We start from the raw sequence: 25,989 nt of genomic DNA on the forward strand, positions 1-25,989 counted from the left end.
GCAGGGCTGGGCATGCCAGGTAAGAAAGAGCTTTCAGGAGCATCTCAAATTTTCTGTCAGTAGAACCTAGGCAGGAACATCTTGAATAGGTTCAGTGAGAGATGCTTGTTTAGAACAGACAGGATCAACAACAGAAACAGCACATTTTTGTGTAAACTTTTTCCACTTGATAGAGTTTAGCAAAGATTTTTAAGGCCATGGAAATCCTTTCAGGGGTGCAGAAAGGGGCATAGCGAGATGGAAGTGAGATAACCTGCACTATGCCAAGGGCTTTTGTGGGCAGAGGCAATGAGCTTTTCAACATCAGCAAGCATATTGCACACAGCACCCTCTTCAATATAGTGACAATGAGGGGACAGAAATCTTTTGCAGATTCCTTCAATACTGCCTCAATATCCTCCATCAGGGTCTGACTCAGGTTTAAGAAACTAGAGTAGAAGAGACAGAGCGTTTGAGTTCTGGAGAAAGAAGGTATAATTAAAGCCATAAGTTGTCTGAGAAATTGTGATATGCATGCAGAAAATTCAGCTTTTGTCAAATAAGCCACTTGTTACATGCCTGAAATAGGGCTAGAATCGGATATCGAGACCAGTGTTAGAACCAGGTCATGCACTGGTTCAAGGGACACATCATTCTGAGATTGAGTGTTGTGCAGGCCTTCAGCAGAGCGAATGTTTGCTTGTTTAGAATTTGCTCCCTCTTGCCTGGGATCCGCCATTGCTACAAGTGAGGGTTTTCTCCTGTGGGATATTCACGAAGTAGAGTGGGAAATATGGTAAGAGTTTCCAGAAAGCTGACCTGCTTGTTGGGAGCTTTGGACGCCGAGCTTTATGAACCCAGAGTTTATTAAAATGATTCTAAGGCTGCTATACCTAACGAGAAACTAATCACCCACTACTGGCTATCCTCTAATTCCCCGACTAGACAACAAAGGGTGGAGCATGTCAACTCTTTATTGCTCAGAAAGCAACTCACTTACCAGCAGCGCAATGCCCAAATCAAATTCCATACCATCTGACATGGCTGGTTGGATGTACCTGGGCTTGCCCCTCCACAGTTAGTGTTGGATAGGCGAGTGTAAAGGGTTCCACTAGTATTTATGCTTTGTTTTATGTCTGTAAGCTTCCATAGACCATTCTTTGGTAGTATTTAGTCAAATATCACTAGAGAATGTCATCACTGTTCCTTTAAGCATATAGAAAGATGAACTATGCTCTGAAACCTCTGCCAAAAAAATGTACAATAAATGCTAAAATTGTTCCTTATGAATTTATGAGAACACTGACTACTACCACTGTTACAATGCTAATAGTCATGTTCTATTAATGTATACTGGTACTCTTCTGTTTTGTCCTTTCAATGTACCTCAATTAAACTATCTGGAAAAAAAAAGAAGAAAAGAAAAATGTCCAGAAGGCAAATGCAAAAACCCTTAAGACTGTCCAGCAACAAATCCTTGTGAAAAAAGGATGGAATGAAACGCCAGAGTAATAAACCGAGTTCTAGGCAGATGTGGCCTTAAAAAGTATGCAACCAGTGATGGAATTTAGCACCTGGTCGTTCACCTGACACGGAGCTTTGAGTGGCTGAATGTTAGTGTCAAGTTTGAAAAGCTTGCACTGTGCAGTGGATACATTCCAAACATAACCCCTATTTTACAGTGCTAAAAAGATACAGGGTGACCCTATTTAACCTGTCCATGATGCTGGATTGTAAATAAAGCCCAGGCTTTGTCTGTCACAGTCGGCATTTCCTTGAAGGGGTCTTCAGGGACTGGGATCCATTGTGATGGATATATCCTGGACCAGTACAGCACCGAGACTAAATGGATTGCACAAAGTGCCAAGGCGAGTGCCCCAGGATCCAGCGCCTGAAGCAATATTACAGGCCATCCCCCACAACGTGTAGTCGGGGTGTGGTTCTCATGGTTTTACTGAGGCTGCACCAATCCAAATACACTACTTATGTGTAAACCTTCGAAGACAGGGATGGTTGAGTGAAAAAAATAAAAAAAAAATAAGATAAAGTAAAATATGAAAAAAAAAAAGAAGCTAGTGAAGCTGGTTTTCCAGGGAAGAAGAGGTCTGTCACTTACAGACACTAGCAAAAAAAAAAAAAAAAAAAAAAAAACACAACTGAAGATTCAAGGAGTGAGGTAGGGTTATAAGGGAGGTGCCCTCATGTCCTCCAAAGCTTCATGGTGTATAAATAAGTTGTCTGTGTACTGTACGATTAAGATTTGCTCTTTGTCCACCACAAACCATAGGAAACAATGGTGAGGTTGAAACAGGGATGTGCAACTACACATTCTTGATATTCCTGGATGGAAGGAAAAAATTTTTACTATAGATTCCATACAGAATTTCTGTACCCGAAGTTCTAAGCACAGGCACATATCCCCATTCAACTTGGAGACAGGTAACAGGAAGGAGAAGAACCCCTCACACCTTTCCTCTTCTGGAACAAGTGTAATGAAGCCCTTTAAAAGAAGCTGCTCTGTTCCCTGCAGGAAAGTGGATCTTCTGGCTGCCTGAGAGGCTACATAGGAGGACACAAGTAAAGAGAAGCAAGGTGTGAAACTTCAAACTTGTAAAGCCTGGACACAAGGTCTAAAATGTTATGTGCGCAAACATCTTGCCCTGTCAAAGGGCAGAGGGCTTAGAGTCTATGCCTTCTTTTTCAAAGGGAAAGAGTACACTTGCCTTCTGCGAACTTGTTGATAAAGTATCCAAGGCATAACTAAACTAACAAACATTCTGCCTTATCAGCTGCGTCTAGCACGGGAGCTCCACCATTCAACACTTGAGCCAAAGGAATGTGTCTTATGTGCACTGACAGGAGGCCTAGCTGAGAAGCTGCCTAAGCTAATCTCCTGTCCATGAAGAAGCAGAGCCTTAAGCACTGACGCACAGGGTATCCCATTTTAAACGAGAAAGAAACCCCTGGTGCTGACCTGGACTCTTGGGAACCAGGAGAGGGACCTATACTGAGAGGGATCATCAAGAGAATAAGAGCAGTAGGTTCTACACCCTTTTAAAAACGTTTAGAGCCTGCAGATTTGTGCAGCACAGATTACAAAAACACACTCATACCTGCATTACAACGGTTTGTTCTGAGCTCAGGAAAAGGTGTCCACGCACTTGCTTTAGGATCATATTTCTCTCCACAGCTAAGATCATCAGACTGACCATTTGATCCACCGACAACATACAGTTCATCCTAACAAGTGTGAAATGCACATTTTACACATCACTTATGTAACAAAGTCATAAAATGCATATTATGACCTTAATGCCACAAAAAGAGATCTTTAATTAACACTTAGCTGACTGCAGGGACATGGACAGGAGAAAAAGCAAGCCATTTAGACTAAACTCTTATTTACCTGGATGCATGAATATTTATACAAAATATTGGGATAGTGTGACCTGTAATCGAAATGTTGAAAAAAAAAAAAAAACGACGCATACCATTAAAACTGCCATTTGAAACCGAGCTCTAGGTGTTTTCATTGGAGGCAGAAATGTCCAGGTGTCACTTTCTGGGTCATAGCATTCAACTGTACGTAGACACTCTTCTCTGTTGTAGCCACCTGTATAGGAAACAAAGAAAATTCACAAATAAGACACTTAGAGAAGACGAAAGATACCTATGAACACTGTCAATTTCTGACAATTCTTTAATAGTCACACTTGCATTTGAAAATTTCTTTGTTAAACAATTAGAAAAGAAGAGAAAAGGGGAATTTGATTGATATTCTTAAAGCCCAAGTTCATGTTTTCCTGTTACTTTAAAAAGTTTGTTTGGGGTAAAGTGATTGAAATGAACCATTACCGTTACTAAGAGGTGTGGCTGCTGTGAGTGCTTTATCATACTGTATACATCAGCTACATACAGTATGCAGCCCTGTGTTCCGTCAGTGTCTCTGGGATGTTCCAGTCTGCTGTTGGAACAAAACTGAATGAGGCCGAGTGCTTCTCAGCCATTCAGCAGAATGTATTTTTAGCAATGAATACAAAGCAAATGGGTCCTCAGATTGGAGATGGCAGACAAATGGCATCAACAGTCTCCACCTCAGCCAGAAGAAGCCATGTATTTCTTGATAAAAAATAAAAGGCGGGGGCGTATCCAAGATGGCGACCGGAGTGGCCGCATAGCTTAAAGGTCCGCCGCTTCACTACTGAAGCCACTGCCATCCTACACACAGCAGCCTCTAAAATTACACCGGGTGCCCCGCTGACTTTACCCGCTGCCCGAGGAGCGGAACGGTGTGGGTTTGACCCCTGCGGCCTCCTTATGGACCGGGATTTGGGCCTGCCGGAGTGCCGCTGCCCTGACTCCCAGACTCAACACAGTAAGTCCGCTGCCCCGGGAGAGCCCTAGGTTGCCACCTGATCCCCCTTCCAGGCACCAGAGGCCGAGGCTTGATAGAGCCTACACACCAGTGAAGCATGTGCGCCCCCCTCCGGAATGGCGCAACGCCGGGGGGGTGTGGGAGGGAGAATCCGGGCTCTCTACACCCCCTCTGAGACTCTGGTGCAGCCTGTACCCTGCCTGACAGTAACACTGGAGCAGGGATCCTATTGGGGCTCGCACCTGTACGGTTTGGGCATCCAGCCTTCGTGGGGAGCTCCATTTGTGCCACGGCCTATACAGTCAGGTCCATAAATATTAGGACATTGCCAATATTCTAACATTTTTGGCTCTATACACCACCGCAATGGATTTGAAATGAAACAAACAAGGTGTGCTTTAACTGCAGACTGTCAGCTTTAATTTGAGGGTATTTACATCCAAATCAGGTAAAGGGTGTAGGAATTACAACAGTTTGCATATGTGCCTCCCACTTGTTAAGGGACCAAAAGTAATGGGACAGAATAATAATCATAAATCAAACTTTCACTTTTTAACACTTGGTTGCAAATCCTTTGCAGTCAATTACAGCCTGAAGTCTGGAACACATAGACATCACCAGACGCTGGCTTTCATCCCTGGTGATGCTCTGCCAGGCCTCTACTGCAACTGTCTTCAGTTCCTGCTTGTTCTTGGGGCATTTTCCCTTTAGTTTTGTCTTCAGCAAGTGAAATGCATGCTCAATCGGATTCAGGTCAGGTGATTGACTTGGCCATTGCATAACATTCCACTTCTTTCCCTTAAAAAAACTGTTTGGTTGCTTTTGCAGTATGCTTTGGGTCATTGTCCATCTGCACTGTAAAGTGGCGTCCAATGAGTTCTGAAGCATTTGACTGAATATGAGCAGATAATATTGCCCGAAACACTTCAGAATTCATCCTGCTGCTTTTGTCAGCAGTCACATCATCAATAAATACAAGAGAACCCGTTCCATTGGCAGCCATACATGCCCACGCCATGACACTACCACCACCATGCTTCACTGATGAGGTGGTATGCTTAGGATCATGAGCAGTTCCTTTCCTTCTCCATACTCTTCTCTTCCCATCACTCTGGTACAAGTTGATCTTGGTCTCATCTGTCCATAGGATGTTGTTCCAGAACTGTGAAGGCATTTTTAGATGTCGTTTGGCAAACTCTAATCTGGCCTTCCTGTTTTTGAGGCTCACCAATGGTTTCCATCTTGTGGTGAACCCTCTGTATTCACTCTGGTGAAGTCTTCTCTTGATTGTTGACTTTGACACACATACACCTACCTCCTGGAGAGTGTTCTTGATCTGGCCAACTGTTGTGAAGGGTGTTTTCTTCACCAGGGAAAGAATTCTTCGGTCATCCACCACAGTTGTTTTCCGTGGTCTTCCGGGTCTTTTGGTATTGCTGAGCTCACCGGTGCGTTCCTTCTTTTTAAGAATGTTCCAAACGCCGCCTAATGTTTTTGCTATCTCTCTGATGGGTTTGTTTTGTTTTTCAGCCTAATGATGGCTTGCTTCACTGATAGTGACAGCTCTTTGGATCTCATCGAGAGTTGACAGCAACAGATTCCAAATGCAAATAGCACACTTGAAATGAACTCTGGACCTTTTATCTGCTCATTGTAATTGGGATAATGAGGAAATAACACACACCTGGCCATGGATCAGCTGACAAGCCAATTGTCGCATTACTTTTGGTCCCTTAACAAGTGGGAGGCACATATGCAAACTGTTGTAATTCCTACACCCTTCACCTGATTTGGATGTAAATACCCTCAAATTAAAGCTGACAGTCTGCAGTTAAAGCACATCTTGTACATTTTTATTTCAAATCCATTGTGGTGGTGTATAGAGCCACAAATGTTAGAATTGTGTCGATGTCCCAATATTTATGGCCCTGACTGTATTCCCTCCTCCCCCCTTAGAGGTGATAGTCATTTGTACAGTATAAAAAATATGTCGGGGCGCAGGTGTTGCACCACGGTGATCGGATCTATGTAGCAGGAGCTTGGGGGCGTGGTTCGGGGCAGGGCTGGGGGATGGGCCAGGGGTGGGGTTGGAGGCAGACCTGGGCAAGGTTAGGTGGGGCAACTGGTGGAGAGTAAGGTTTGTGCCTGGCTAGTAGGTCTAGACTCAAAATTTTAAGCCCTGGTATACACAAAGCTTTGCGCCTTAAGCCTCCTAATGATAGACCGCCTCAGGACATTGTTCTAAGTATGAAGGATTTCCTGATTAAAGAAGAAATACTTAGAGCTGCTCGCAACACTTCTGTGATCTCTTTTGAGGGCTCAACACTGCAAATTCTTCCAGATGTCTCTCCGGCAACATTGGAGAAACGCCAAAAAATGAGGGGAGATCATGTCTGCTCTTTTTCTTCGGCTCAAATTCGCTACAAATGGGGCTTTCCCTTTAAGCTGATAGTTCCACACAATGGCAGCAAATATACAGCTACAACTCTTTCTGAAGGGCAAGAAATCCTGGCGAAGTTGGGCCTGGTAGATGCTCCCACACCTCAACGTCCACCTTCTACCCCTCGGGTATCTCCTAACTGGAACGCTCCATCTCCACGACGCAATAGGAGAATCAGACAAGAACCGAGATTTGCTCATTTGATTACCACTTTCTATTTTGATATGATATTGAGACAGGCTGCTGACGCATTACATTTTCCTGTGTCTATTAATTTTGGGTTTACCCCCTAATTATCTGGACGTGCTATAATTTTGAATGGGATATTAGACCCATAACTTATGGCCCCATATGCTGTTTCAGTGGCAATCGTTGATACACAACCCCACCCTGTTGCTGGGCATGGTCGGAGAGGTCACCGCCCTGTTGTGGAGTGGCAACTCTGCTCTCCATGTTTTACAGCGACGGGGTTGGGCCCTGTTGGCCCTTTGATATTATGTTTGTCTTTTCAAGTAAGGCAGCTCTCCTACCTGATCCATAGTTTGTTGTGTCTTCTTTAGCTTTAGGGGCTCTTTGGGTCCTGTTTCAACTGTTTTATGATCTTGTTTTTTTTATTATTTCAGTACATGAGGGTAGTCATATGCAATGTTATGGATCTGCTTCCCGCATCTTTGCGGCATGGATATTGAATAAAATAATACTGGCAGGTTTCACCTTACAAGTTGCAGATCTGGGGCTCCATTAATAACACCAAAGACTTCTGATGCAGATCAGATTGATACGATAATGTTGTCAGACACTATTTTTCTTGCATTTAACCATGGTGATTCATTGCATCTTACATAATGTCCAAGGTTTCAATTCTCCAAATAAGCGCAAAACTCCTTTCTCCAATATAGACGATTAGGGGCAAAGATTATTCTACTACAAGAGACCTATTTTGCAACGGCTAAACAACCCATATTTTTTCACAGATCATATAAATAGGGGTTTTACACCTTACACTCCACTAAGAGCAGGGGTGTAGCGATTTTTCTTCATACCTCATTTCCCTTTGAGGCACAACATGTCTACCGTGACCCAGAGAGCAGATTTATTATTATTAAAGGCACCCTTTAGGATCACAAACTTACAATAGCCAATGTTTATGCACTGAATTCAGCTCAAGCAACTTTTTTTTCACGTTTTAGAATATTCTTGAGAAGTTCCTGTCCCCTCCATCTACTGGTGGGAGGTGACTTTAATCTGGTGGCCAACCCTTTGCTGGATAGAAGTTCATCCTCACCTTCTTCCCTGGCCTTCCCTAAATCCCTTACTAAAAGATTAGAAGCACTTCAGCTGGTGGACTCCTGGAAAGCACACAATGTGGGAGCAAGGGACTACTCATTTTACTCTCATCGGCCTGACTCTTATGCTAGGCTGGATTATATCTATTGCTCCCCCATCCTGCTAGCCAACTCCACAAAGGTGGCAATACATTTGTGTTCTTGGTCAGATCATCATATTGTAGCGCTATCAATCACCTTTATAGGTCTAGCGTCCACTCCCTACTCTTGGCGGTTACAGACATTAACGCCCGTCAAGAAGTAGCTAATTCCATCCAAGAATATTTTCAGCTGAACACAATTCCTGACACCTCTCCAGCTAAGTTATGGGTGGCTCACAAGGCGCCAAGGGTTTAAACAGGAGGAAATTTCGAAACTAACCTTACATTATTTTTTTACCAAAAAAGTAGTGATGCTTGTAACAAATATCCAGCAGAGCTAGTGAGCCAGTCAACAGTAAATTTAAACATATTTTGGACAAGTAGCTCTATACTCAAAGAAAAGTCATCACACTTTTTAGGTTCCTATACTTACCTGCTGCAATTAGTTTGCCATTCAGTTCAGCCGTTCCCAGACCAGAACGCGCATAATGCATTGGTGACATGATTTTGTCATTCGAGTCATCTGGAGGTATTTCAAGACTTAAACTTTTCATCAGACGTGGAGTATTTAATGGGGAGCTCAAAGGGGTGTTGCGGCCATGCAAGAAGATAACACTTAATGTGCTGTTAAGAACAGCCAGACACAGGTAGGCTTTATCTGTACAAAAAAAAAAAAAATCAAAAACACTTTTAGCATTAGTATAAATTACAACTGGCTTCCTAAATCAATGCACCACATACCTAATTATTAGTACATAGTACAAATTATCAACTATATGATGGAAGATTAAAGGTTACAGGTGCTAAAAAATTCAACACAATACAAATTGGCACAAAATTGTGAAGTGGAAGGAAAATGTTTTTTTACAAATAAATATCTGAAAAGTGTGGCGTGCATTTGTATTCAGCCCTCCCGAGTCAATACCACCTTTCGCTGCAATTACAGCTGCAAGTCTTTTTGGGGATGTCTCTACCAGCTTTGCACATCTAGATAGTGAAATTATTGCCCATTCTTCTTTGCAAAATAGCTCAAGCTCTGTCAGATTGGATGGAGAGCGTCTGTGAACAGCAATTTCCAAGTCTTGCTACAGATTCTCAATTGGATTTAGGTCTAGGCTTTAACTGGGCCATTCTAACACATGAATATGCTTTGACCTAAACCATTTCATTGTAGCTCTGGCTGTATGTTTAGGGTCATTGTCCTGCTGGAAGGTGAACCTCTTCTGACCCAGTTTCTAGTCTTTTGCAGACTCTTAACAGGCTTTCTTCGCAGATTGCCCTCTATTTGGCTTCATCCATCTTCCAATCAACTCTGACCAGTTTCCCTGTCCCTGCTGAAGAAAAACATCCCCACAACATTATGCTGCCACCACATTTCAGGGCGGGGTTGGTGCGTTCAGGGTGATGTGCAGTTTTCTGCCATACATACTGTAGCTCCTCCAGAGTTACAATGGGCCTCGTAGCTGCTTCATCGATTAAAGCTCTCCTTGCCCAGCCTGTCAGTTTAGGACGGCCATGTCTTGGTAGGTTTGCAGTTGTGCCATACCCCTTCCATTTTCGGATGATGGATTGGAACATTGCATTGTCAGATGTTCAAAGCATGGGATATTTTTTTATAACCTAACCCTGCTTTAAACTTTATCCCTGACCTGTCTGGTGTGCTCCTTGGCCTTCATAATGCTGTTTGTTCACTAATGTTCTAAATTAGTAAATGTAATAAACCTGAGGGCTTCACAGAACCGCTGTATTTATACTGAGATTAAATTACACACAGGTGGACTATTTTCTAATTAGGCGACTTCTGAAGGCAATTGTTTGCACTAGATTTTAGTTAAGGGTATCAGAGTAAAGGGAATACAAATGCACGCCACACTTTTCAGATATTTGTAAAGAATTTTGAAAACCATTTATCATTTTCCTTTCACTTCACAATTCTGTGCCACTGTGTTGGTCTATCACATAAAATCCCAATAAAATACATTTACGTTTTTGGTTGTAACATGACAAAATGTGGAAAATTTCAAGGGGTATGAATACTTTTTCAAGGCACTGTATTAACCCCTTGGCACTGGTGGGAGGTTGGAAGGGGTTTAGGGGCATGTGACTGCCATGATTGGCTTGTCACGTGATTGGAAAGCTCACAATCACAAGTAGCGATTGGGAAGAATTATCCATGGGGCACCGTTAACTGTGCCAGGAGTGCGCTCTTAGCACATTTCTTTACATCGGGTACGCAAATATATGGTCCAGCCGCTGAGAGGCCGCATATCTGCATACCGTTGGTGCCAAGGAGTTAAAAATATTTTCATTTATTGTAGTCAACTGTTAGAAAGCCTTTCAACATCTTTCTTGATATCACACACACACACACGCACACGTACACACACATGCACACGCACACACACGTTCAAAATAATAGCAGTGTGTTGAAAAAAGTGAATGAAGCTCAAACTCCTAAGAGCTTTTATTTCCATACACACAAATGCATTGGAAACACTATGCATTCTATTCCAAATCAAACCATGAAGAAAAATACATCAAATTTGTGTTGTTCCTCTAAAACAATTGAAGAAAAGTGGTTATACTGTTCAAAAAAATAGCAGTATTTGTATTCTTCTTTACAAACTCAAACATTCACTATATAAACTGAAAAATGTTTGAAGATTTTGCTTTCCTTTGAATCAATTAATATTTAGCTGTACAAGCACTGATTCTGAGAACTGCTGTACATCTCTGTTGCATGGAGTCAACAAACTTCTGGCACCTGTGAACAGGTATTCCTGCCTAGGATGATTGGACTACATTCCACAGTTCTTCTCTATTTCTTGGTTTTTCCTCAGAAACTGCATTTTTTATATCACCCCACAAGTTTTCTATTGTATTAAGATCCGGGGATTGGGCTGGCCACTCCATAACGTCAATCTTGTTGGTCTGGAACCATTTACTGCTGTGTTTGGGGTCGTTGTCTTGTTGGAACACCCATTTCAAGGACATTTCCTCTTCAGCATAAGGCAGCATGACCTCTTCAAGTATTCTGATGTATTCAACCTGATCCATGATCCCTGGTATGCGATAAATAGGCCCAACACCGTAGTATGAGAAACATCCCCATATCATGATGCTTGCGCAATCATGCTTCACTGTCTTCACAGTGTACTGTGGCTTGAATTCAGTGTTTGGGGGTTGTCTGACAAACGGTCTCCGGCCACTAAACCCAAAAAGAACAATCTTACTTTTATCAGTCTACAAAATGTTGCGCCATTTCTCTTTAGGCCAGTCAATGTGCTGCTCTTTGGCAAATTGTAACCTCTTCAGTACATCTTTTTTTCAACAGTGGGACTTTGCGGGGGCTTCTTGCAGATAGCTTGGCTTCACATAGGTGTCTTCTAATTGTAACAGTACTCACAGGTAACTTTAGACCTTCTTTGATCTTCCTGGAGCTGATTGTTGGCTGAGTCCTTGCCATTTTGGCTATTCTATCCATTCAAATGGTAGTTTTTCGCTTTCTTCCACGTCTTTCAGGTTTTGGTTGCCATTTTAAAGCATTTGCAATCATTTTAGCTGAGCAGCCTATCATTGTCTGCACTTCTTTATATGTTTTTCCCTCTCCAATCAACTTTTTAATCAAGGTACGCTGTTCTTCTGAACAATGTCTGGAACAACCCATTTTCCTCAGAATTTCAGAGAGAAATGCACTGTAACCAACATGTACAACATTTGCTGCCTTCCTTCCTTAAATAAGGGCAATAATTGCCACCTGTTTTTCAAAGAATGAATGACCTCACTAATAGAACTCCACACTGCTATTATTTTGAACATGCCCCTTTCAATTAGTGATTCAATTACACAGAATCAGCAGCATGCATGTCATGACTGTTGGGTCTATTGGATTTCTATTACTCTACTACAACTGCTAGTAAATTATTTGCCATGTAGAAATATAATTTCTACCAAAAACAGTGATTGATCAGGTTAGTGATGTCTGACTGCTATTATTTTGAACACAACTGTATATATATTATACACACACATCTCAAAAAAATTAAAGGTACACTTTGAAAACACATCAGATCTCAATGGGGAAAAATATCATGCTGGATATCTATACTGATATGGACTGGGTAATGTGTTAGGAACGTAAGGATGCCCCGTCGTTTCAAGGAAAACACAGCAGGGCGCCAGGTCAATGTGAATAAAAACAATGTAACTTTATTCAAGAGACACTTACATGTGAACACATGCCAGTATCCTGGTAAACGCAGTGTGCAAGGACAACTCTCTCTCTCTACAGGAGTGGAGCCGACAATCGCTGCAGTGAGGTAGGGAGACCCGCTGTGATGGAAGTGCACGGTGTCCCTATGTCCGCTCCCGTCGAGTAGCTGGAGTGTCTGACGGGTGCCACGGATGACAAGTGGGCGGGCCGCAATGTGTTTCTGAAGCTCCGCCTCCTTTATGAACTTGATAAAGGAGGTGGAGCCTCAGAAATGAGTTGCGACCTACCCACTTGTCATCCACAGCACCCGTCAGACACTCCAGCACTTCCGTCACAGCAGGTCTTTCCCTACCTCCCTGCAGCGATTGTCGGCTCCACTCCTCCTGTAGAGATCTGTGCATCCCTCCATGGATATGCCTCCCCAGACCATCACTAACCCACCACCAAAATGGTCATGCTGAATGAGGTAACAGGCAGCATAACATTCTCCACAGTTTCTCCAGACCCTTTCAGGTCTGTCACATACGCTCAGGGTGAACTTGCTCTCATCTGTGAAAAGCACAGGGCGCCAGTGGTGGACCTTCCAATTCCAGTGTTCAATGGCAAATGCCAAACGAGCTCTATGGTGCCAGGCAGTGAGCACAGGGCTCACTAGAGGACGCCGGGCCCTCAGGCCACCCTCATGAAGTCTGACCAAACAATCAGAAACATTCACACCAGTGGCCTGCTGGAGATCATTTTGTAGGGCTCTGGCAGTGCTCATCCTGTTCCTACTTGCACAAAGGAGCAGATACCGATCCTGCTGATGGGTTAAGGACCTACAGCCCTGTCCAGCTCTCCTAGAGTAACTGCCTGTCTCCTGGAATCCCCCTCCATGCTCTTGAGACTGTGCTGGGAGACACAGCAAACCTTCTGGCAATGGCAAGTAATGATGTGTCATCCTGGAAGAGTTGGACTGCCTGTGCAACCTTGGTAGTGTCCAGATATTACTTCAGGCTACCAGTAGTGACACTGACCCTAGCCAAATGCAAAACTAGTGAAAAACAGCCAGAAAAGAGGGAGTAGGGAAAAAAATATCTGGGGTCTCCACCTGTAAAACGATTCCTGTTTTGGGAGTTGTCTCATTGCTGCCCATCTAGTGAATTTGTTAATTTCCCTAACACCAAAGTAGCTGAAACTGATTAACCTTTTCCAGGTCGCCCATTGTACATAGACGGCAGACAGGAAGCAGCACGGATGCAGGCTGACGTTCCTGAATGTCAGATCGCATCGATGGCTTGTGCGAAGTTCAGAGTGCGTACCCTGGATCATGGTGATTGGTGTGTCGCCCGTACACAATGGATCACATTACCGCTGTGTTCGGGTGATCACGTGAGGTTTTACCATGTGACTGCTTTGACCAACCACAGCAGTCACGTAGTAAACATTGAAACTGAAAGTAAAGATCGCTTCTCTCTGCTCTCAGTGTGAGAGTAGAGAGAAGCAATCCTGCAGTGTGTGAGTGTACAGCAGCCTGTAAGGCTGCTTGTACACTCAGACAATGCAGTGCAAGCCACCCTAGTGCACCAAGTGTCCCTAAACACTGCCCCAAAAAGCCCATAATAAATAATGCAGGGAGGCCCGTCACCTGTCCCAGTGCACACAAAAGAACCCCATACATCATATCAATGTCCTGATCACCACCATGCCCCAAACCATCACCCTGATCTCTGTCATATGCCATACTAGCACCATGATCACCTCCATACCTCACACCAGCGTCCTGATCACTACCCCATACCAGCATCCTGATCACCGCCATACCAGCATCCTGATCACCGCCATACCAGCATCCTGATCACCGCCATCTCCTAGATTGTAAGCTCGAAAGAGTAGGGCCCTCTTACCCCTTGTGTGCTGTTTGATGTTACTGTACTGTTTCATGTATTGTCCCCCCTCTATTGTACAGCGCTGAGCAAACCCTTTGGCGCTATATAAACTCGATAAATAAATAAATAAATAAATACCCCATACCAGCATCCTGATTACCCCCCATATGCCATACAAGCATCCTGATCACCGCCACACCCCATACCAGCATCCTGATCAGCCCCATATCAGCGTTCTGATCACCGCCATACCCTACACCAGCACCCTGATCACCCCCTACCCCATAATAGTGTCCTGGCTACTGCCATACCAGCGTCCTGATAGCCACCATGCCACATACCAGTGTCCTGATGAATGCCATACCAGCCTTTTAGGATCTCAACTAATCAATTTTTAAATATATATCCCATAGTTTGTAGACTCTATAGCTTTCACACAGAATAAATATAAACTGTTCTGGCTTATTTTTACCCCAAAAATGTAGCAACATACATTTTGGCCTAAATTTATGAAGAAAATTATCTATTTGCTAAATGTTATATCAAAAACTATGCAAAAAAAGAATTTTTTTTATTTGTTCATCTATATAGCAAAAAATGAAAAACCCAGTGGTGATCAAATACCACCAAAACAAAGGATAAAAATTTGATATGGGTACAGTGTTGCATGACTAATTGTCACTCAAGGTGTGATAGTGCCGAAAGCTGAAAATTGGCCTGGATTGGAAGGGGTGAAAGTGTCCGGACTTGAAGTGGTTAACAACCCCCTCTGCTACTTAACTGACCAGATCAATATCCCAGGAGTTTAACTGACTTGATGCTATACTCTGACTAAAGTGTTTCCTAAAAGGCTTCAAAGGAACAAGTTTCCAAATTGTAAATATAGGGATCTCACGCTTTAAGGATCACTGTAGACTTCCGGTCTGCCGTCTTCTTGGCCTACGTCACTTCCGGTATTTGAAACGCACGCCGACTTTTGCGGTTCAAGCAGCCATTATTGAGGTGGAAAGCTGGTCATCCTCTACAGTGATCCTTAAAGCGTGAGATCCCTATATTTACAATTTGGAAACTTGTTCCTTTGAAGCCTTTGAGGCTATCAAACAAGGCCTGTTATTTTATTGAAACATGTGAGTATCCTTATTCTATCGATTTATATGGTATTGAGTGGCAGTATTACACTATGTAGCCTTTCTTTCCTTGCACACTATTGAGGATTCCATGGAGAAGTAGAGTGGAGTCGATTGCTGTATCTAAGCAGGGTGAAGGCGATTTGAGTTCCTCCTGAGGGGCTATAGGATCCCTTATATCCTATGAGGCTTATTACTCACCTCCATTTGGTGAGTGCGGTCAATATTATTTTTCACGTGGTGATTAGGTGGAAGCACATTTTGGAACATTGTTTTGAAAATCCTTTTGGGAAAATAAGGACTTATGTTTGAAATATTATATATATATTTTTGCACGGACTTTTTGGGTATGAGTCTATCAGCATGGCACATTTTGACTTGGCAAAATTTGCCCACTCTTCCTTGAAAAACACTCCAAATCTGTGAGATAGCGAGGGCATCTCCTGTGCACAGCCCTCTTCAGATCACCCCACAGATTTTCGATCAGATTCAGGTCTGGGCCATTCCAAAACTTTTATCTTCTTCTGGTGAAGCCATTCTTTTGTTGATTTGGATGTATGCTTTGGGTCGTTGGTATGCTGAAAGCGGACGTTCCTCTTCATGTTCAGCTTTCTAGCAGAAGCCTGAAGGTTTTCTGCCAATATTGACTGGTATTTGAGTTGTTCATAATTCCCTCTACTTTGACTAAGGCCCCAGTTCCAGCTGAAGAAAAATAGCCCCAAAGCATGATGCTGCCACTACCATGCTTCACTGTGGGTATGGTGTTCTTTTGGTGATGTGCAGTTGTTTTTGCGCCAAACATATCTTTTGGAATTATGGCCAAAAAGTTCAACCTTGGTTTCATTAGACCATATCATATTTTCCCACATGCTTTTGGGAGACTTCAGATGTGTTTTTGCAAAATTTAGCCGGGCTTGGATGTTTTTTTTCATAAGAAAAGGCTTCCGTCTTGCCACTCTACCCCATAGCCCAGACATATGAAGAATACGGGAGATTGTTGTCACATGTACCACACAGCCAGTACTTGCCAGATATTCCTGCAGCTCCTTTAATGTTGCTGTAGGCCTCTTAGCAGCCTCCCTGACAAGTTTTTTTCTTATCTTTTCATCAGTTTTGGAGGGACATCCAGTTCTTGGTAATGTCACTGTTGCACCGTATTTTCTCCACTTGATGACGACTGTCTTCACTGTGTTCCATGGTATATCTAATGCCTTGGAAATTCTTTTGTACCCTTCTCCTGACTGATACCTTTTAACAGTGAGATCCCTCTGATGCTTTGGAAGCTCTCTGCGGACCATGGCTTTTGCTGTAGGATGCGACTAAGAAAATGTCAGGAAAGACCTACTAGAACAGCTGAACTTTATTTGGGGTTAATCAGAGGCACTTTAAATGATGGCAGGTGTGTACTGACTCCTATTTAATATGATTTTGAATGTGATTGTTTAATTCTGAACACAGCTACATCCCCAGTTTTAAGAGCCAAGCAATCACCCTCTCTGCTTATGAAACATCACCGCTGTCATAGAGACATAATAAATAGGCAAAACTAGAGAAAAGTAAAAAGCACAGCTGGTGCAAACCTGGAGCACGTATATCGGACATAGAGACTTCCATCACAGCCACAGCTGCATATAGTAATTAACCGGAAAAAAATTATACAAACGGCATATCTGGTGTCCCATGTAGGCTACTTACTGGGTGACACAAAAAACCAAGAAATGTAGAAAAAAAAAAAATAAAACATTATATAAAATAAAAACCAGGTACCACGGCTATCTTTTACAAATAAAACAATTATAAAATGTACAAACCAAATTAATAACAATCCAAAATAAAACAATTTAAATCAAATTCAACATTCAATCCAGTAGGGATCATATCCAAAAAGATTCTCTATGGCTCAATTGGCAAATATAATTACCCCCTCTCCAATGATGACTCATTTTCTCAATAGCCCAAAATTTTAAACCTTTTGGGTCATAATTGTGACAATCTGAAATGCTTGTTTACACTACAGGTTTTTAACCCCTTTTTAATGTGGTTAACATGCTCCCTCAACCTGACCCGAAGAGGCCTAGAACTCCTACCCACATATTAGAGGCCACATTTGCACTCCAACATGTACACGACCCCTTGCCTGTGGCCATGAATTCTTTCCCTTTCCTCATATTAACTCTCAGATTTTTACAGGCCACACACTGGCAACAGGCAAAAAAAACTGAAAAAAAAGAAGCAAATTCTCAGCACATATAAGGGGATCAACCACCCCTGGGGCTTCAAGATTCCTCAGGGAAGGGGCTTTACGGTAAACAAATTGGGGACATAAAGGTAAGACTGACCCCAGAAACTCTATCCTTTTGAAGAATTCCCCAATGTTTAAGAACACATTTTTTCAACCTTCTTATATTGTACTTTATAATCCAACACTATTTTAAACTCATGTCTCTTATCAATAGCCCTATTAGGGATAAGAAATTAGGTCATTTCTATCCATTGTTTCATCTTTTTTGATTTCTTCCTCCAGAACAGCCTTTTTGTAACCTGTTGGAAAAGTTCTGCCAATATCGCAGATTGGGAAAGAAAATAATCTTCTTTAGAACAAGTGCGCCTCAAGCTTATAAATTGTCCTCTAAGCATATTAGATAGCCAAGTTTTATGGCGACAGCTGTCTAAAGGGATATACCCATTTCGATCGGTGGGCTTAAAATAATTTCTGGTCTTAACCACTTGCCAACCATGCTATAGCCGAATGACGACTACAGCGTGGTTGTCCAGTTCTGGGAGGGTGTCATATGATGCCGCCCTCCCAGAACAAGCCCTCCTGTGCACCCCCAGAGATCTCCATGAATGCTGTGTCCCACAGACACAGCTGAACATGTGATGTGGTAAAAGGCCAATCACAGCAGCCTTTTACCACGTGATCAGCTGTGTCCAATGACACAGAAGATCACCGAGTAAATGCAGTTGCTGGTTATCGGCTGCACTTTCCTCATGCTGTCAGCGTGAGGAAAGTTCTGCCGATAACCGGCAATTGTCAGAAAACAGATTGGCACTGATCATCAGTGCCCTGGTCATCAGTGCCCAGCAGTGCCACCCACCAGTGCCCATTAGTATTGCCTATCAGTGCAGCCTCATCAATGCACATTAGTGAAGGAGAAAAATTACCTGTTTGCAAAATTTTATAATAGAAATAAAAACTTTTTTTTCAATTTTTTTTTTTGTTTATAGCGCAAAAAAACAAAACCCCACCCAGTGGCAATTAAATACCACCAAAAGAAAGCTCTATGTGTGTGAAAAAATGATACAGATTTCATATGGGTACAATGTTGCATGCCTGCGCAATTGTCAAAGTGCGACAGCACTGAAAGCTGAAAATTGGCCCGGGCAGGAAGGGGGTATAAGTGCCCAGTAGGCAAGTGGTTAAAATGGCCATTATCTTTATAGATTTCCAAATCAAGGAAGACCATTTGATAAAGAATAGTATTCCATGTAAGAGAGATTTTTGTTATTGGAATTAAGCTTCTGCATAAATATTTCCAAACTTCCTCTATCACCTTCCCAAACCATAAACAGGTCATCAATATATCTTCTAGAACATTAAAGCTGGGGTGGGCAGTCATTAATAAAAACCTCCTCCTCCCAGTGAATGATAAACAAATTGACTACACTGGGAGCGAATCGAGCACCCATGGCTACTTGAAAGGACATTTACAATTGAGTCTACCTTGTGACCAGCTCCCACTGTCGCAGGGGTTGGAGTAGGCACAGGTCCAGGGCTAAAGGTTATCCCAGGATCGATGCTCTCAACTCTCTCATCGCTTTCACCATGTGCAGACATCTTTTCTCATCTTCAGCTCCAGCGTTCCAGGTGGAGGAACCTCTGTGCCACTTGCTACATTAGTTGACATGCTTTGCGATTTGCCTGATACTCGGTTAGGAACAGCGGCTTCACTAGTACTACTAGAGCCACAGGGGACCAGGTGATGTGACAGGAAAGATTCAATCTCCTCTCACCTACATGCACTTACACTCGTGCACACCCCCGGTCTTTTTGAATCCTGAAATTTGGACCGCCTCCTGTTGTCAGTAGACTTGCTGGTAGACTTAGTAGGTTTACTGGTGCTGCTCTCAACTCGTCCCATCTAGACAGCAGTCTGCAAGCCTTTACTTTTTGTTGTTCCACTATCTGTCTCTCCTGTGTTTCTCCAAGACCCGTTTCAGATCCTGCTCTGCTCCACACCGCTCAGAGGCTATAGTGTAACTGCGGATTGGAAAGGAGCCCAAATTCCGACCCCACTCTGTCCTGTTTTCCCGCTACCACGCTCTTCTACAGGAAGGCAAGCAGGCACACTGTAAAGCTCAGCTTCTAGGCAGCTGACATCTTCCTAATGGGTCAATCTGGACTGACTGATCTTGCAAGAGTAGAGGGACTAGAAGGGTGTACAGGTACAGAAAAATACAGGCCACACTACAGCAGCAGCATTGCTCCTCTATTATCAGCCTGAAATGTTGCAGAGGTCGGGATGGATCTGCAGATGAGACGTCAGCTAGATCAGTCAAATGCATTCGGTCAGATACAGTATCCTGTTCCTGCAAGCAGGTAGGCAGCTGTCGAACCCCCCTCCTGATCTGGGCTGTTTCCCCACAACTGGCAGATCCCACTGGTGGCTGACAGCTCACTGGCAGGTCTCTCTGGTGGGTTTCTGATGGATTCCATTGACAGCTCACAGGTCTCTCCGATGGGTCTCAGATGGATTCGACTGACAGGTCTCTCTGGCGGGTCTGGCTGCTGAAGCCAGGATGGATGGATGGATGAGCAAACTGTCAAACAAGCTGGTGAAGTGCACTCTGTCGGGCATAAAGAGAGTCAGACAGCACACCACTCTCCACCCTTAACTTTAGCCTCAACTCAAACACCTGCTGCCATGGAGCTCATAGTAGGTGCAACCACATCAGGTCACATGAAGATTCTTTCTATACAGAAAGTAACAAATTGAGGTCCCACGGAGTCAATGGAACCCTGACTGGTGGAACAATACATGTGATGCCTTGCACAAAGGCATGCACAATAGAAGCAGACCCAGTAGAAACTGCAACGGCGTAAAGGCATAAATTAGGTAGACACTAGCAAAAAAAATAAAAAATGAAGCTTTGCCTAACTGGGAGGGAACCTTTGTCCACCCAGTGTCCAATCACCTTATGGTGGCAATATAACCCTATCATAATGAATATGAGATAACTGTGTCCTGTGATGTACAATAACAAAAATATATTTTTCAATTAAGTGTAGTTTTCTGTTTTCAGCAGAGACAGTTATTGATCAGAACAGGCCAATTGCTCAGCAGCAATGCACCTTTCCATGCTTAACTAAATGTAGCAAAATTGCACAGGCAATACTCTACTTACTTGACTTTTTTTCTGATGCAATCATTTTCCATTCATGTTTGGGGTTTGGTGCAGCAATACTTGAAGGAGAAGAAATTCCAGAAGAGCCACTGCTTATGTGCTTGTCACTTTCACGAGGAGATTTCTTCTGTAAAAGCAATCAAATAATTAATAAAGAGAAAGATCAAGAGGTGGATTTCTACCTTGGAGCAGTCCAGCATTTCCCCAAATAGGCCCTTAGCACCTATTTATGTCTCATTTGTTAATTTGTTGTTACAGTATGGTTTTTATGCATTTTACATACAATGCCAATCATTCCTATGAAAGATGCATGTGCAGAAAATGCACAAAATCACTGCAAGCAGCATGTCTTAAAACGACAACACTTGAATGCATAAATGTGCCGCAGATACAATATTTTTCCAGTGTGAAAAATACTAATCAATCAGCAGTTTAAAATAGTTGATTACTTATTACATCCTTAGTTACAGAAAGAGGAAGAGAGGAGTGATGAATGTCCACAGTTCTTAACCTTTTCTGGACTTCTGAAATTAAAGATAAATTCTAGGTATGACATTCTCACATGGTTACATTGGTCCAGCATTGTGATTGGAGGAGGTGGAGAGTGAGGTGTCACCACCCTGCCTCTCCATATCTTTCAATCAGAAAATGCTTTTCATTTATTCAGGAAATGTAAAGCATTTTCTGAATCATGCCCATCATCCAATCTCCTGTGTTCACAATGCATCAGGCTAAAATCCATGCTCAGCCAAGGATGTGAAAGCAGTGGGGATCCTGTGCTCAAAACTAGCATTCTCACACCATGTTCCTAAGGTAACAAATATTGGTTTTATACACATTTTCCTTTATTGTGACCAGGACTAAAACAGTTTAGGATATTGTCTATTTAAGTCAAGGAAATTTTAAATATTAATTTGTATTCTTTTTAACCAGCTGGTTAAAGCTTTAAGCTGGCCATACAGTGAGGAACATAAGTATTTGAACACCCTGCAATTTTGCAAGTTCTCCCACTTAGAAATCATGGAGGGGTCTGAAATTCACATTGTAGGTGCATTCCCACTCAGACACAGAATAAAAAAAAAAAAAATTCAGGAAATCACATTGTATGATTTTTAAAGAATTTGTCTTGCACTGCTGAACATAAGTATTTGAACACCTAAGAAACAGCAAGAATTCTGTCTCTCAAAGACCTGTTACTGTGCCTCTCCACTCAATCTAACTTAGTAGCACCTGTCTGAGCTCCTTAAAGACACCTTTCCACCCCACAGTCAGACGCCAACTACTACCATGGGCAAGACCAAAGAGCTGTCAAAAGACACCAGAGACAAAATTGTGGACCTCCACAAGGCTAGAAAGGGCTACGGGGCAATTGCCAAGCAGCTTGGTGAAAATAGATCAACTATTGGAGCAATTGTTAGAAAATGGAAGAGGCTAAAGACAACCATCAGTTTCCCTTGGACTGGGGCTCCATGCAAGATCTCACCTCGTGGGGTATAACTGATAAGAAAGGTGAGGAATCAGCCCAGAACTACAAGGGAGGAGCTGGTCAATGATATGAAGAGAGCTGGGACCACAGTTTCAAAGGTCACTGTCGGTAGAACACTACGACGTCATGGTTTCAAATCATGCATTGCACGGAAGGTTCCCCTGCTCAAGTCATCACATGTCCAGGCCCGTCTGAAGTTTGCCAATGACCATCTGGATGATCCAGAGGAGGCATGGGAGAACGTCATGTGGTCAGATGAGACCAAAGTAGAACTTTTTGGTCTAAACTTCACTCGTCGTGTTTGGAGGAAAAAGAAGGATGAGTTGCATCCCAAGAACACCATCCCTACTGTGAAGCGTGGGGGTGGTAACATGCTTTGGGGGGTGCTTTTCTGCAAAGGGGACAGGACGACTGCACTGTATTAAGGAGAGGATGAATGGGGCCATTTATTGTGAGATTTTGAGCAACAACCTCCTTCCCTCAGTCAGAGCATTGAAGATGGGTTGTGGCTGGGTCTTCCAACATGACGACCCGAAGCACACAGCCAGGATAAGCAAGGAGTGGCTCCGTAAGAAGCATATCAAGGTTCTGGTCTCCAGACCTAAATCCAAAAAAACATCTTTGGAGGGAGCTGAAACTCCGTGTTGCTCAGCGACAGCCCCGAAACCTGACAGATCTAGAGGAGATCTGTGTGGAGGAGTGGGCCAAAATCCCTGTTGCAGTGTGTGCAAAACTGGTCAAGAACTACAGGAAACGTTTGACCTCTGTAATTGCAAACAAAGGCTTCTGTACCAAATATGAACAACTGATTTTCTCAGGTGTTCAAATACTTATGTTCAGCAATGCAAGACAAATAAATTCTTTAAAAATCATACAATGTGATTTCCTGAATTTTTTTTTTTTTTTAATTCTGTCTCTCAGAGTGGGAATGCACCTACAATGTGAATTTCAGACCCCTCCATGATTTCTAAGTGGGAGAACTTGCAAAAACGCAGGGTGTTCAAATACTTCTGTTCCTCACTGTACATGGACTGAAATTCAGCAAGTTCAGCAGGGACCAGATGAATTTTGATCCATGTATGAGCTAGCTGGTTGCACACAAGATCTTTTGATTGACTTGTGTAGAACCAGCCAGTCTGTTTTTTTTCCCCAAACGATCAGTGCCGCCAGCTATAGCGGGGAAGGCTCCCACTGGCAGAACACAATAGCCCTGTGGAAAATATTCTCCCATCAGCACCGAGTGTGTTGATGGGAGAATCGGTACATTTGTTTTTTGTTCAATTTGCTGGAAAAAAAAAAAAATGTATACTGTATGGCTTGGCCTAAGATCCTTTTCACATATTTTCAAATTAACCTTCACCAACTGCTTAAAAGCCAGATGTTTACGAAGCTCAACAGGGAAACTGAAGTTTACACCCACACAAGAGTCAAATGAATCAGTAGTGGCTCATCTCTTACCAGAGGATTTTGGCAGAGCTATCAAGAACTTAACTGAAAGGAGAAGATTACTGTGGTTCTGTTATTCTTTAGTTACTTGGTGCTCTTAAAATCACTTCTGTGTATTTCTAAAACAGCTCTTTAACCGATTCCGCGCCACCCTATAGCAGAAATACTGCTACTGGGCGGAACAGGTGCGCAAAATCATGTATATATACACACGATTTTGCAGTTCCGGATAGGCGCACGCGTGCCTTACCCACGCCACCATTCGCAGCCTCAGCGGTCAATCACCGGCTCCCGGCCGATGATCTCTCGCTGGCACCCGGTGATTGCCGAGTATCTCCGACGGGGGAGAGACCTGTGTATAAACAACACAGATCTCTCCCATCAGCTCCTGCACACTGCTTTGTATAGCTCTGCATAGGTGGTACTAATGGCACTGGGTATGAAGAGGTTAATATGTGGGGGTAATCAAAGAGTTAACTGTGCGCTGTTTTACTAGGCAGCTGTGTTTCACTGTAAGAACACTGCTTTGTATGGCTCTGCATAGCAGTGCAGCCTCATAGTAACACAATTAACCCTTTGATCGTCCCACATGTTAATCCCTTCATGCTCAGCGCCATTAGTAGTGTCAGTGCTTTTTAATAGCACTGATCACTGTATTGGTGCAACTGGGGATGTCGGTGACACCAAGTCAGTTCCCCCCAGTGTCAGAATGCCCACCGCAGTCCTGCTATAAGTCGCTGACCATTACTAGTTAAAAAAAAAAACTTTCACGTAAACCAATTCATTTACTTTATTTTATTGAGATTTTTTCCTGTAGCAGAAAACACTTTGGCCTAAATTTATGACGAAATTAGATTTTTAAGCATTTTTTACTGGACATGTTTAATAGCAAAAAGTCAAAAATATTGGGTTTTTTAAAAATTGTCAGTAATTTGTTTATAGCACAAAAAATAAAAAAAACGCACAGGCGATCAAATACCACCGAAAGAAAGCTCTATTTGAGGGGAAAAAAAAGGACGTAAATGTCATTTGGGTACAGTGTGCAACTGTCAGTTAAAGTAAGGCAGCGCAGTATCACAAAAAATGGCCTGGCCAGGAGGGGGGAGGGGGTAAATCCTCTGGAGGGCAAGTCGTTAAGAAAAAAAAAACACTGAATCAAAATCATTAGGTTCCTTTTATACTCCTGCTGCATCTTCATAGATTATATATTTAAAAAAAAAAAAAAAAAAAAAATTGCAGAAGATGATGGTGATGAAAGTCAAAACGTGCTGCAATTACTGTTGGTGCACAATAAGCAGAAGCAGCCATAGGGTCACAATAATCCTGGAAGATATCTAGCTAGCTTTTGAGTCCCCATTGTCAGGTGTCCTCCCATACATGTTTTAAGACATATCCTAGCACAAAAACACCATTACTAAATATATAAGATATTAAAGCAGAAGTAAAAAAGGCCCGTGCAAGATAATATTATGATGTGCTACTAGTATATTATGACAGACTTACCTTAAAAGAAAGCCCTCCCGTGGCACGCTGTCACGAGTTCCATCTTCACCCAGTCTTCCTTCCGGGTTCATGGGCCCCGACCATTTGAATGGCCGAGCTGCAATTACATAATTTCCACAAATGCGTGTGGGAGTCACAGCCATGGCACAGCTCTCTCAATGGACAGCCTTCCCCCCATTGAGAGCACAGTGCACATGCACCGGTGACTTCACCAGCTGCAACTAAAATAAATATCTCCTATATGGTGCATGTTTAGGAGATATTTACTGTACTTACAGGTAAGCCTTATTATATGACCTGGGAAGCTAGGGCCAAAGAACTCAGTTGATGGATATGTATGTTAACATTCTACAGGCTACCACAAAAGTAAAATAACTGATATTGAAAGTGCAAGTCTAAATAAAATATACTAGGCTGGAAAAAAAAATTGAATGTAGCAGGCAAAATGTGTGTTGTACCTGAACCAACTGTATACCATCTTCTTCACCAGCAAACATGTCATTATGTTTGTCCAGGACATGTCCATCAAGCAGCTTGTGATCCGCGGAGTAATACAACGTCTGTACCTGTAAAAGAGTGAACAAATAGCCATATGGATGCTAGCCCCATAAAACCAATTCTTCAGAAATTCCAACTCTGGTTATCTTCAAAGTATTTTTAGTTTCCATTTTGAGGTAAAAACTACTGTACGGCATCAATTCTTCTAAACACTATAGGAGT

At 42.7% G+C, this 25,989-nt stretch overlaps 1 protein-coding gene across 2 annotated transcripts in view; it reads right to left on the reverse strand.

The window, feature by feature from the left end:
• Positions 1–25,989, reverse strand: part of IVNS1ABP (influenza virus NS1A binding protein) — an 83,505-nt gene that overhangs the window by 16,042 nt on the left and 41,474 nt on the right. For both annotated transcript variants that reach the window (XM_089678818.1, XM_089678819.1), the window contains exons 8-12: positions 25,728–25,835; positions 20,835–20,961; positions 8,654–8,878; positions 3,471–3,592; positions 3,093–3,219 (exon numbers count right to left, since the gene is read on the reverse strand). In XM_089678818.1, the coding sequence (XP_089534944.1) occupies positions 3,093–3,219; positions 3,471–3,592; positions 8,654–8,878; positions 20,835–20,961; positions 25,728–25,835 (709 nt within the window). The remainder of the gene's footprint in view (positions 1–3,092; positions 3,220–3,470; positions 3,593–8,653; positions 8,879–20,834; positions 20,962–25,727; positions 25,836–25,989) is intronic.

This window comes from Staurois parvus, unplaced genomic scaffold (genome assembly GCF_062004578.1).
Source record: "Staurois parvus isolate SC_StPar_1 unplaced genomic scaffold, SC_StPar_1.0 ptg000210l, whole genome shotgun sequence".
In the NCBI taxonomy this organism is placed as follows: Eukaryota; Metazoa; Chordata; class Amphibia; order Anura; family Ranidae; genus Staurois; species Staurois parvus.